Raw genomic sequence first — 13,248 nt, forward strand, 5'->3', positions numbered from 1 at the left:
TGGGATTAAAATAAATACTAATAAAACCATCCTCAATTTTAACTCAGTCATTTTAGCAGTATTCCAAAAGCCAGCATCTTAATATACCATTCATTCATTCATTCTCTGTTCCAGGGCCTACCTGGAATCATTGGGCGCAAGGCGGGAATACACCCTGGAGGGGGCGCCAGTCCTTCACAGGGCAACACACACACACTCACTCACACAGTCACACCTACGGACACGTTTGAGTATGTTTTTGGACTGTGGGAGGAAACCGGAGCACCCACTCCTCACAGACAGTCACCCGGAGCAGGAATCGAACCCACAACCTCCAGGTCCCAGGTGCAACACCGTGCTGCCCTTAATATACCATATATATATATATATATATATATATATCAATTAATATACCAATATACCATGCAAACTCATAGGAAACCCAAGTAAACAAGTTCCCATCTAAAAGAAATCTGCAATCCACTGTAATGTTAGAGGTTTAATTTGACTGACCTGCTGGTATCCAAGGATCTGTAGATGGCCTCTGTTTGGTGTTGACCTGCTCCCAGTCAAAGTCATCGTCTTTGCTCTGGCTGTAGCCGCACTCTGTGTAGGGCCGCTCGAAGTTACAGTCACCTGCGTGGAGAAAGAGAGATGATGACATGATGCTGATGATCTCAAAGCACTCTACGCAGACAGAGGGCACACAGTTCCAATGGGAGAGTTATCAATCTCTGTCAACACAAAGAGGTCCACTAGCACTCAAACACCAGGGCCCTGTCACTGTGGAGTATTAATGCTGTATAAGCAGCAATTAATCTAATTCCCCCCTCTGCAGGTTCCCACGCTGGAGTATAATCACTGCTTACCGCCCTGACTTCATCTCTCTGTCACTCAAAGCAAGGCACCACAGAGGTAAAGAGTGATATTACAGAGTTACACTGAATTTAAAGCAATAGTTCAAATTCAGTGTTTGTCCCTTACACAAGATGTAGCCAAAGAGCCAAGTGCTGGCATCCCAAGTATGTTAGGTGTCCAAAGTATATTTTAAACCATGTGAAATCATCTAAAATAGACCAGCTTATGTGGTTTCTGACAAGACAACTGCTGTTTCCTAAAAAAGGAAAGTCAGTACCACCTGCCATTGTAGTTCACATTTGTCTGTACATTTCTCCATTAACATACGTAAATAAACAGGTTAATGATGATTTTAACTGGCAGACAATAAACTTCCTTTACTTTCTAGCTACCTTTTAGGAATCAAACGTGATATGGTTAATCGACTGTGTTTGCTTGCATTTGTTTTTGAGGCAGAATGACATGCATCTGATTTTTCCCTGAAATAATGCTTCAAGAAAAACAATGATCCTTTTGCTCACAAATGAAAACTATGGAAAGAGGTTTCTCCGTTTTTTCAAGCTCATCTCAGATGTTTGATAATAGATAGATTTACTATAATGGCTTTCAGAGTTGTATCAGGAGAGTAGGAGTATAATTGGACTCTTTGGTATGTGATTTGGGCTGAAGGCATTCTTTACACGGCTACTTATATTAAAAATGGCAGTAGAATACAAACTAGTTCCGCTTGGCATTGGCTTCAATCGCATTTTCATCTCATAAACATGTTGTGAGGGGCACCACATCGAGCGGTAATAAGACACAGCTTACTCTGATGCCTGAGAGGACTGCTCAAATATTGTTTCAAACTCAGCGTGACATTCTGCGAATTGGACAGGAGGATTTGAAGCTGCAACATCAACATTGTTCCCTGGAAGGCACCCACATCTTCCATATATTCATATCTTTTATGAAATGCAAAAATAAATCCTTTTTTTCCAGCTTTTCTATGAAACAAGCCTGAAGCGCAATACAGTATTTTGTTTACCATCCTTCTTCAGCATATAGTAACGAGTTCCTGAAAACAGTACAGACAAATATACTTAGAGGTCCCACAGGTGTTGACACCTTGTCAAAGTTTGAATGTAATCACTGCAAGACGCATGTGATTCGAGCACTTGTTTGGGGAGAGAGCTGTCATCACCTACACATCTGCCACAACAGAGGAACAGCAAGACTCTGATTCCTATTTTTTAATGTTGACAGCATCCAGTTTTGTTTCCCCCAAAGTAAACGAGAGAACGTTTCGTAAAGAAATAAATAAATTAATAAATAAAGAAAGATTCCGTTCCCATCCTTTGACAAATCAAATTCATTAGGTTGCGGGATTAGCCTTGATCTTTAACTGTGTCGATTCTCCAAAGACTGCTCTCTAAGGTCCGTGATGAGGTTGAGGCGTTCTGGTTCCTCGCTGCCAGTCAAACAGGAGAGTGGTTATTGTTTCCTCAACACTTTCATGGTGTTCCTTCCATTCTAAATCCATTCATGGGGATTCACGACAACATGTTTTCTGGTTTAAATCCCTTCAAGGGGCTTCTCAGTTGTTCGAATCCCTTTAAGAACTCTGCCACAAAAATACATTTTCCCACCTAGAGCTGCAACGTTGTATTTTTCTCTTTGTTTTTTTCTAATAATACCTTACACACCTAAATAAACTCAATAATTAACTGCAAAGGAGACTCAAATGTGTAGGAGTGGGAGATAACAATACATGCTGTAGTGTTGACCTCTGTCCTAGGAGAACAGTCTAAAAACACGCTAATGGGTTTCAGAAGTGTACCTGGCAAAACAGAGATTAATTAAAGTTTAGCTTCATGCAAACCTCCGTGTTCAAAGCTGCTCTGCATATTATTCCAACCTGTTTAATGTTTGTTATTTAAAACGAGAACAAGTCTCTTCTTCGTTACTGCACTATTTTGAGAAAAGTGTAGTGGAAAATATGGGAATTCTTTTCCAAGCACCGCACATTGTTGAGCCAAGGCAAGCCAACAAAATCAAAACCAAATCCATTAAAATTACAATTCAATATTCACTATCGATAAAACAACAGCTCCCTTTCTGAAATCAACTGATTGTCTGAGCTACAACTGACAACATTATAAAAGCAATGTAATATACATTCATTCATTCATTCATTCATTCATTATCTGTAACCCCTTATCCAATTCAGGGTCGCGGTGGGTCCAGAGCCTACCTGGAATCATTGGGCGGGAATACACCCTAGAGAGGGCGCCAGTCCTTCACAGGGCAACACACACACTCACACCTACGGACACTTTTGAGTCGCCAATCCACCTACCAACATGTGTTTTTGGACTGTGGGAGGAAACCGGAGCACCCGGAGGAAACCCACGCGGACACGGGGAGAACACACCAACTCCTCATAGACAGTCACCCGGAGCGGGAATCGAACCCACAACCTCCAGACAATAATTAGTGTTTTTGTACAGACAGTAACATGCTGTACTGAGTTGAGACAAGGCAGAAGCATCTTTTCCATGTTGTGGATTACTGTTGTTGTGGAAACATGTCAAAATCGTAGTAAATGCATAATGAACTGTCTCAAGGTCTAAGGTGGACCGTATGTCCAGGGATGTGCAGTAAGTGTTCTACTATATTACAATATTACACAGAGGAGATGTACAACTAAAGCTAACACAGACAACACTCCTGATAATGAGACATTCCTGACACAAAAACATTAGACATTATCTTGTCATAGCATCCTCTGAATGATCACTTTCCTCTACTTAAGAGCATTCCACAATATTCCAAAGAGAAAAACACATAATTCTCCATTCTGTCTACACGTCTGGCATTTGGAACAAGTGTTTGTGTGTGAGTGTGTGTGTGTGTGTGTGTGTGTGTGTGTGTGTGTGTGTGTGTGGTGGGTAACGTCCCAGAAATGAGCACAGCAGTAACAGCTTTTTTTTTTCTTTATCTCCCTCAGCCTCCCAGCACTGCCATGCCACTCTGATCGAATCAATTTGCTGCGACCTGCATGATGCCATTAAATCCACCGAGTGAAAAAACAGTGTGTAGACACAGTGAGCTGACACAAAGAGATCATACACACATTCTCTCTCTCACACACACACACATGTTCTCTCCTTCTCACTCTCTCACTAGGGTGGTACCACATTCTCATAACCCAGTATCCTCCTGAGCTTACACCTTCGTGTGCTTTATTCTGAGCCCTAAGATGGACCGCATGTTTCACAATAACCAAAACTGAGCAGGGTCTAGAGATAGAGACAGATGCTTAACACAGATGAGCGCTGTGGTAAATATATAAAACCAAAATACTTCAGGATATATTCATATTGAATAATAGACAAATAACACTGTAATACACCAAAATAAACAATTTTAGAATGCTTAAATATTAATAATATTCATATATGCACACATTATAGCCACTTGTTTTAAAAGGGATTGCTTGGTTGTTATTATCTTTGTTCTATCGCTGTGTAAATATCACCCATGTGTCTTATGCGCATTCATTAAATTTATAAATCAAACAAAATAATGTAGAGATCTGATACCTCTAACTGAATTAAACTGCACTCAAATGGGACCATTGTCAGAGCACAGACCCTGCTATCATGTCACGAGATGTCCAGTTAATCACCCAAACCTGTGTTTCATCCCATACACACATGAGGAAGGCCCCCTTCCCACGCAGAACAGCTTTGGTTGGTACAATTTTAATAATCACCGAGGAGTGGGGCTCCACAGTAAAACCCCACAAAGAGTTATCAGAGGACACAGGCTGGTATTGGAGGTGACCCACTGAGTCTGAGCTGAGATCACGCCAGCATCTCTCTCAGTTCCTGAGGTTAAGATAGCGCCTCGCATGATTACATCTCCACGAGGGGCACGTAAACACGACAACCCGCTCTATTCAGCCGTGTGGGCGGCTGGAGGCTCACTGCTATACAGCCAGACAGCGCACGGCTTGAAGCTCAACACAGCATCCGCCTAGTGTCACTTTTATATCAAACGGAAAGTCTCTCGAGGGAAAAGAAGACAGGGAAGAAGATGAAAATTCCCTGAGGGTTTATTCCAGATCCTCATAAAAATGTTTACTGTTCTCCTAGTTACAGCATGAAAGGGGAATTAAACATTGTTTGAGCTGGATTAGATTCACCACCTCTGTAATGTACTTTATAGGAATCCGGTGGCTCATTTCCATGAGAAAGAGACTATGGAATCTTCCCAAATGACTTGGAAGGCATGGAAGTGTCATAGCTCGTGTGATCGTGTGAGCATTACATGACAGGCGCCACGTTCAATATCAGCAACATAAGACACCATGGCATATACTGATTTAAAGCAACACTACCATAAAATTACAGCTTCAAAATCACTTTGATGCTTCACTGACTTGTAATAGGGAGATTCTAAAGCTAATTTACTCCACTCATATCCTTACACGTCATTCATATGCTTTAAAATGATTAAAATGACTTTTGTAATCACTGAAATTGTTGTATGCCCCAGGTAGAAACAATCCAGTGTGAATGGGGCTTAAGACTGGATTTGGCTGGGACTGAATTAAGCAACCAATTTCTCTGTTTATGGTCAGAAGGAACACTCTACTGGCACAAAGACCTAATCTTAGTGATTGAGAATTTTGGACTTGGCATTGAGCTGTTCCAACTGTGTCCAGCTTTGTGTTGCGTTTGTGTGATTTGCTTCGACACAGAAAAGCATGGCTGTGGGGCCTGGTGGCACATCAATACATCCCCGCCTCTTGGCGGTGACACGCAGGGGTTGGCTGCCAAAGTCAACACCAGAGGGACAATGTAAAAGTGACGGGCAGGCCCAGGCTGCCTTGTCACCTCAAACAAGCCGTAATTGGACAGTTTAATTCGATTGGCCCTAAATTTAGTTGAAGTGGTCATCCAGGCTGTAGATGAAAGCACGGAAACAGCCTCATCTTATTTGCCCGGCAGAAGCAGACGCATACAGGCATATGCACGTACACGCACTCACATCATAGGCCTAGGTTGTATTGGTTTCTAAGGGCCCGCGTTTTGGCGAGCACTAAATCTAAACACTATGGACAGCTGCTTTAAGTGATGTCTGCTAGAGAGACTGAGCTGCGCTCTCCGAGATGTTGGGGTTTCACATGAAAGGGTCTATGAAAGTCTCTCTGGGACGTCCTCCCTTCACCATCTCACCAATCAATACTCGCTTCCCTGTCATCTGTATTCTCTCTCAAGGAAAAAAAAAAATAAAGCAGGCTACCAAACAAAGGCAACACTAAAGCCTGTACAAAATGCATGCTGTAAATATTTCAAATGATTCCAATGTGGAAAAAAAGAGCAAGGCTGTCTTCAGCCTTGACGCGCTGTGCATTTTTAAAAATCCATCCGCCTTTTTTACAGCAATGAGCCAGTGGCCACAATCAATATTTATCCTTCTCACCTAGGAGCCCATTTCTCCCAAACATTTTCAAAAACCAGCTTTAAAGAGCCTTTATTGTTGCACCTGCCACTAGAGAACATGAAAGTTCCATTGGGGGTGAAGCACTTTCAGGTTTGTAAGTATAAAATGTAAGTTTGATTTAAAACTGCTTGTTTGTGTACCTGTTCCAATACACCACGAAAGCCCACTGCAACCTTTTATTCCCTGGCTAGGGCTCTTTGTAAGACATAACTGAGCTATAAACAACAAAAGCAACAGTATGAGTTGAGAACTAACTTGAGGAGAAAAAATGTCAAAGTGTTAAAACATTATAGTGGCCAAACTATATTTATAGTCGTTTCTGTCCCAAAGCAGTACCTAAATTGGACGGCGGAAGAGAGCTAAAGCCAATACATTCAAGCCTTGCACTCTGCCTTTGGATTATTTAGTTTATTTACTGTGTTTCTGCTACTGTTGTATTGCTCTCCCATTGCACTGACACCTCTAACAGGCCCAGCTGTAATAGGTAATGCAATAGAGATGGCTGATAACCTTGCTCTCCACCAACTCAGCAATTACATGCCCTCCGGAACCCCTCCTGCACAATGAGGAAGCTTCTATTGTGCATTTTCATTACAGGTCCTGTTGGCCAAGCTGTTCTTTTATGAGCGCCTTGTCTTCTGCAGGGGCTAAAACCACAAAAGCAATCTTGGGTAATTTGACCTAGCGCCGGTGATCCTTCCCTCTGAATCTGAGCACTCGTGGGGATGCAGGTAGAACAGCGTGAGAGTGACAGGCCTATTCCGTGCTTCAGCCTCATTCAGCTTATTTATCAACAGCCAAGTACCGAGGTCTCCCTCCGAGAATCACGAGTGTGTTTTTGTTTCCTCCCAAAACGGTGCTGGCAATGCCCTGTGTCAGTCATTATTTTCATGGATTGCGCTTGACAGCTACTCCTCCACCAATCCTGCTTTAGAGAGGAAAACAAGTCACGTGACTAGGAGAACATTGCCATGGCTAATCTGTATCAGTGAAATGAAATGCTAGCCAGGCCTGAGCCAGCACATACACAACAGATAACGGCCCAAGTCAGGAAATGAGAAAACACACAAACGCCCAGAAGGGAATTAGATCTCTCAATCTTGGTATTGATGTATTTATGACTCCTGAGTCTCTGCGATAAACTGCCACACACTCCCTTGCTTCCACTCACTAAATAAAGTTATAACTCTCTGCCAGACAAACAAGAAACAAGCCCTTGCTGGAACTCTGATTCACATTAACACCTCACAATTATAAGCTCTGCCATCACAATGAGACATAAAGGGAAAAGCAAAGGCTTCTCAATTGCCCAACTGGGCATGCAGTACATGTTTTGAAGCAAATCATATAATTTTTGTTCCAGCATTCTGCTGGGAGAGCATATCATATCATGGAAAACATGCTTGCACAGTTTGAAAACAACATCTTACTTTCCTCCATACTCCATACAAAAATGATACAAGTGTCTGATACCGCTCTGGGTCCTGAACCGGTTCCCTTGGTTCTTTCCAGTGAACCAGCCCACATTTCTTAACGTTTAGAGGGGAACCAGGAATACGTCACCAGAGGGGGGCATCGCAGTGGCTAAATACAGCGCCGGAGCCAAAGATAAACTGTTAGAGTCATGACAGGGTCATTGTTTATTCTTTGTTGACCAGAGTGAGATATAATACTGTGTAAATGTTGCTGAGCTCAGAGCCTTCCTGCTGAGCCTGTGAACAGCGGAGAAATGTAAGCAAGCTCTGAAATGTAAGCAGCTCTGACCAACGCACATGGCAATGCGCCTATCAGCACCAGAAACACACAAAAACAGGGCGTGATTTACTTCATATTTATTTATATGAAACTTTGGAAATGACCCTGTCCAGCTCCACTGGGCAATAACGCTGTATTTGAGCCGCTGAGCTCTTACTTGAGTAACTGACCCTCGACACGCCCACAGATGACGTCACGGTTCATGCTAAAAAACCGGCTCTTCTTTGGTTCCAGTTGGGAATTAACTTTTTGGGTTCGTGAACAAGTTTATGTCGGTGGAAATGCGGTTCCAAATTTAGTTTTGCGAACTGGAACCGCTCCGGTTCCTCGTTGGTGGAAAAGCGCTTTAAGAACACAAATAATTGTAGATATCTGTCATGAAAATGCTGTGCCCACTCAATATGTAGAACAAACAGGAGAACAAAATCTTATCAGTTCGTCTAGGTGTTGTCTGCTATTGTTGTTTTTAAAACGAAAAAAACACAAACTGACAACTTACAGTGCCAAAGCACATTGAACCTATATAACCAGCCATTTACTGGCACTGAAGCTTCAGTTTCAAACAATATATTTCCTTTGGTGCATCACTAGTTAAATCAGAGAACACTACAATCAATGCCTATCGGGGGGGAGCTGAAAATACTGTTTTAACCAGCAGGACCCCTTTAACCTGCCTAGACTTACACTGTAAGCTAACAACACCTAATTAACAGAAAAGAGGGATCGAGAGCATACGAGCTAACAAGCTTTGTTCACACACAGCCTTCAGATCAAGGCTTATTATAATCCTAAAATAATTTGCATGAAAAGAGAAAAAAATACAGGTTCTTCATACAGGTCCACGATGACAAGAGCACACTCTGTAATTAATCTGAAGCTCTGTCCAAAACACACATTTACAGGCAGTGCCAAAAAGTTTATGTTGGCACTGGAAGTATGAATCTAATGAGCTTATAAATAAAGTAAACATATACTTACACAATAGTTTTAAAAACAATTGCTTTCTTTTTCATTGGCTAGAGTTTAAACAATATGGGTGTAGACCTTGGATTACTCACTCGATGCTGTTGTAGTCAACAGACTTGACTTTAAACAGGATGTTACTTAATACAGTTCACTAGTTCCAAGAGTGCACTTGACTAAACAAGCTTAAAGAAACAGTGATATAAAATCAATACAGCACATGCACTGAATCAGTCAAACTCACACTTAAAAGCCCCCTCGGCCCACCGTGGCCAATGGCTGCCCACTTTCTGCAGACTAACCGTGGGAAAAGCTAATCGTTGGGCCATCGACAAGAGAACATGGCTATTCATGAGTCAATTATGTATCTATCAATAAGGGTGAAAACCTACAGCACATTAGTGGGAGTTGTGATCCAGCATATATTTATGCCCAGTGACCCCTGAAGAATGCTTAATTAATCATATTAAACTCATATCGAGCCACTCGCTGCACCATGCCAAGAAGTGTTTACTTTATGAAACAGAAGGCCAAGCATCTGACTGCACTTCCCTCACTGTCCTGAACACTTTGCTTTCAAAGCTCCTGATCTGTAAGGAACCACACCACTCGCTATTATTGTAGGTTTGCTTCAGTGCTTTTAAAAGTTCACTCCAAAATGATGAAAATAATATACCACAGCACTTGAACTTCAAGGGGTTTCTTTTAGTTCTATGCTTTGAAGACTGAAAAAAAAACATTCAAGAAAAAATGAGTGACTCCTGTTCTATAATCTTCAACTGTGAAACAAGAACCAGTTGACCAGTTCCAACTAACCTTAACCCAAAACTGTATGTGTGAACACACATGTCCATATTGTACCTTACATCAAACTAGACTTTATCCTGCCAGCCCTCTATCCATGTGTTAATAGGGAAGGTACCTTTTCAGAATATTCACAGCGAAATCCTGGCTCCTACACACATTACACACACCCTATTGCTAAACCACATGGAATATTTCCTGTGGTAAGAATGTGTCTGACACAGAAGATGTACGCTGATGGACCCGATTCTCCAGATATTTTCCAGAGTTCATATCGTCGCTGGCCAATGAAAAACAGGTATCTCCATTTCTGTCCATTTTTAGTTCACTACATCATTTGAACCTTTGGGCTGTCCCTCACACTGTGTGAAAAATGACTGATGAACAGACCAAAAGAAATGCTCCAAAATTGTATTAAAATATTATCTTTTTACATTGACTTCCACTAAACTAAGGTTTTAATGGGGGCACGGTGGCGCAGCAGGTTAGTGTCGCAGTCACACAACTCCAGGGACCTGGAGGTTGTGGGTTTGATTCCCGCTCCGGGTGACTGTCTGTGAGGAGTTAGTGTGTTCTCCCCGTGTCCATGTGGGTTTCCTCCGGGTGCTCTGGTTTCCTCCCACAGTCCAAAAACACACGTTGATAGGTGGATTGGCAACTCAAAAGTGTCCATAGGTGTGAGTGTGTGAGTGAATGTGTGTGTGTGTGTGTTGCCCTGTGAAGGACTGGCGCCCCCTCCAGGGTGTATTCCTGCCTTGCGCCCAATTATTCCAGGTAGGCTCTGGACCCACCGCGACCCTGAACTGGATAAGCACTTACAGACAATAAATGAATAAACTAAGGTTTTATCCTTCCCCTGTGAAGTTACTATTTTGGAGTTACATGTTTTTCATTGGTTGGTTATTATATGTGATAGCAGCTCCTGACAGAAGAACCTCAGCAGAAAGAGCTTCACCATACCAATCACTCCACACGTCCACAAATGGGCTATAACAACAATGTAGTTCAATTTAAAGTCAAAAAAGGCATATTTATTGCTCTTTAGTGTGTCATTCTTGCCTTGAAAGTGACAATAAAAGCCCTATTTTTTATAGTTTTGAAATGGTCACAAGGTACCAATGAAACTTAACCTATTGCCTCCTAATGCACAAATATAAAAACATGTGTCTGCCCATCCCCTCTCAGATTATCAGACCGTCCGAGTGCGGCAGACGCATGACAAGCAGGACGAGGAGTGTGAGGGGATCTGAAGGCAAGCGGGTGCTCTGTGGATCGAGGCAGCTTCCAGAGCAGCGTTAAGGAGTGGTGAGGGATGGCAGGACGTCTTCGCTGCCCTCCTGCCGTTAAATGATGATGGATGAGAGTGAGTGTTAACATGGAACACCGCCCTGTTTCCCTGGCTCCCTCTTCCACTACACTTATGAAGCACTTCCATCCCATAATTACACCAGATCCATCTCCATTTGGACCACCTGACAGTGCACAATTAGGATGAATCTGGGTGCTTGTCCGAACGGCCCACAGCCCCTGCGTGAGGCTGAGCGCGAGCCTCTGGGCCACCGTAGATGTGCACAGGCACAGCTGTGCAGCAGGCGGCCACAGGCCGGGGACACTGACTAATTAGATTATACAGGGAACAGCACTTTCCATGCGAATGGTGAATATGGGAAACATGTTGAGGCAGTCCATCATAAAGCTGGTCTCCAGCTGAGGTGATGCTGTAAACACCAGGGAGGCTCCTTCCATTTCTCCAATGTGAGCTACTTAGGATGCGCAATGCTTCACACACGTAGAAAAGAAGCAGCTTCCACAAAATGGGAAACTGGGGGTGGATACTAATATCCAGCTTGTAACACAAACAAGTCCGGACTTGTCACACAGCTCCAGGGGTCCTGAGGTGGTGGATTCAAACCCTGACTCAAAGTGATGGTCTGTGGGGAATGTGAGGTGTTTTCCCTGTGTCTGCATGGGTTTCCTCCCACTGTCCAAAAAAAACATTTTTGTAGGTGCATTGACTATAGGTGTCCATAGGTGTGAGTGTGTGAGTGAATGTATGAGTGCCCTATGATGGACTGGCGCTCTGTCCAGGGTGTGTTCCCAGTTCCCAGCTTTGTGCCCAGTGATTCCACGTAGGTTCCAGACCCATTGCAACCAAGAACAGTGTAAAGTAGAATGAAAGAATGTTGTATGATTAAAAGTCTATAATAAGTTTACATCAGAGTGTCTAAATTCCCTAATTATTAAGGGTGTCTACAAATGCTTGGACATATAGTGTATATAAGGCTTTAAGCTTAATTCGTAGCCATTTAAATATCATTGGCTTATAGTCAAAATATCATGGATGACTGTTTCTCTACACATTAAACAGATATCACACAGCTGAATATGGAAATATGGTACATACAGCAAGGCTCCAAGTGGATGAATGACTTGAAGAATTGTGTCAAATGCAAACCTCGGTCTCCTCCCCACCGTGTATCAACACAGTCCATCCTGCTTTCATTTGACTCCTGTATGTATTAGCAGACACTGGTGTGGTTGCCTGGTGGGTGGCTGCTTACACCAGTACATGTACCCTGCTGCACACTCTTTGATATAGCTTCTGTGAACACAAGCAGTGAGCCACTGCTGCAATGTAAATGTATGCCTCGTAAAGAATGAATTCCACTTTGCAAAGTCTAAAGGCAGAGAATAGTGTGTGTGTGTGTGTGTGTGTGTGTGTGTGTATATATATATATATATATATATATATATATATATGAGAGAGAGAGAGAGAGATGATTTTATAAAATGCATGGGGATGTGTGTGTATATATATATATATATACCATCAGCTAAATTGTACAAAAAGTTTTACTCCCACTATTAAGCTACAGAGTTAGAGCAGCGTATGAAGCCTTTAGACAAAACCTCTCAAAGCAGCACTCTAGAAGTGCTCTAGAAGGAGTACAAGCATGGTATAGATGGAATAAAAAATAGAAGGGTCTGCCACACTCATTCTTATTCCCTACAACTGCCTTACAGAGTGAAAAGTAGAGGAGAGTATTGACACATTTGGCAGGATCTCTGAAGGTGTCTGCTTCTTTTATACATCAAAACCTGACAGTCGAGGTATAAAATCCCTAGAAAGTGTTCATATACTATACAGCCCCAACTTTTCTGAGAAGGCTACACACCAAGTGGAATGTGTGTGATGGCATTCAGCTTTGGGAACATGGGAGTTCAGGCATTGATTAGTTAACTGGATGATTAGTTCTGGAGTTCCTGTCCAAGCCTGAAAAAAAGACTGGATAGATATTTCCAGCACTCCAGAGTATGCAGATATACTGCCCCACAGTCCACTGAGTGTTAGCTTTATAATCTATTTAGGTGACAGTTAACCTTAAGCTTATGCTT

At 42.4% G+C, this 13,248-nt stretch overlaps 1 protein-coding gene across 8 annotated transcripts in view; it reads right to left on the reverse strand.

Annotated features, from left to right (window-relative positions):
• Nucleotides 1-13,248, reverse strand: part of ptprma (protein tyrosine phosphatase receptor type Ma) — a 236,662-nt gene that overhangs the window by 183,740 nt on the left and 39,674 nt on the right. For all 8 annotated transcript variants that reach the window (XM_066682258.1, XM_066682266.1, XM_066682264.1 and 5 more), the window contains exon 2: nucleotides 493-615. In XM_066682258.1, the coding sequence (XP_066538355.1) occupies nucleotides 493-615 (123 nt within the window). The remainder of the gene's footprint in view (nucleotides 1-492; nucleotides 616-13,248) is intronic.

The sequence above is a fragment of the Hoplias malabaricus genome, chromosome 10 (assembly GCF_029633855.1).
Source record: "Hoplias malabaricus isolate fHopMal1 chromosome 10, fHopMal1.hap1, whole genome shotgun sequence".
NCBI lineage: Eukaryota > Metazoa > Chordata > Actinopteri > Characiformes > Erythrinidae > Hoplias > Hoplias malabaricus.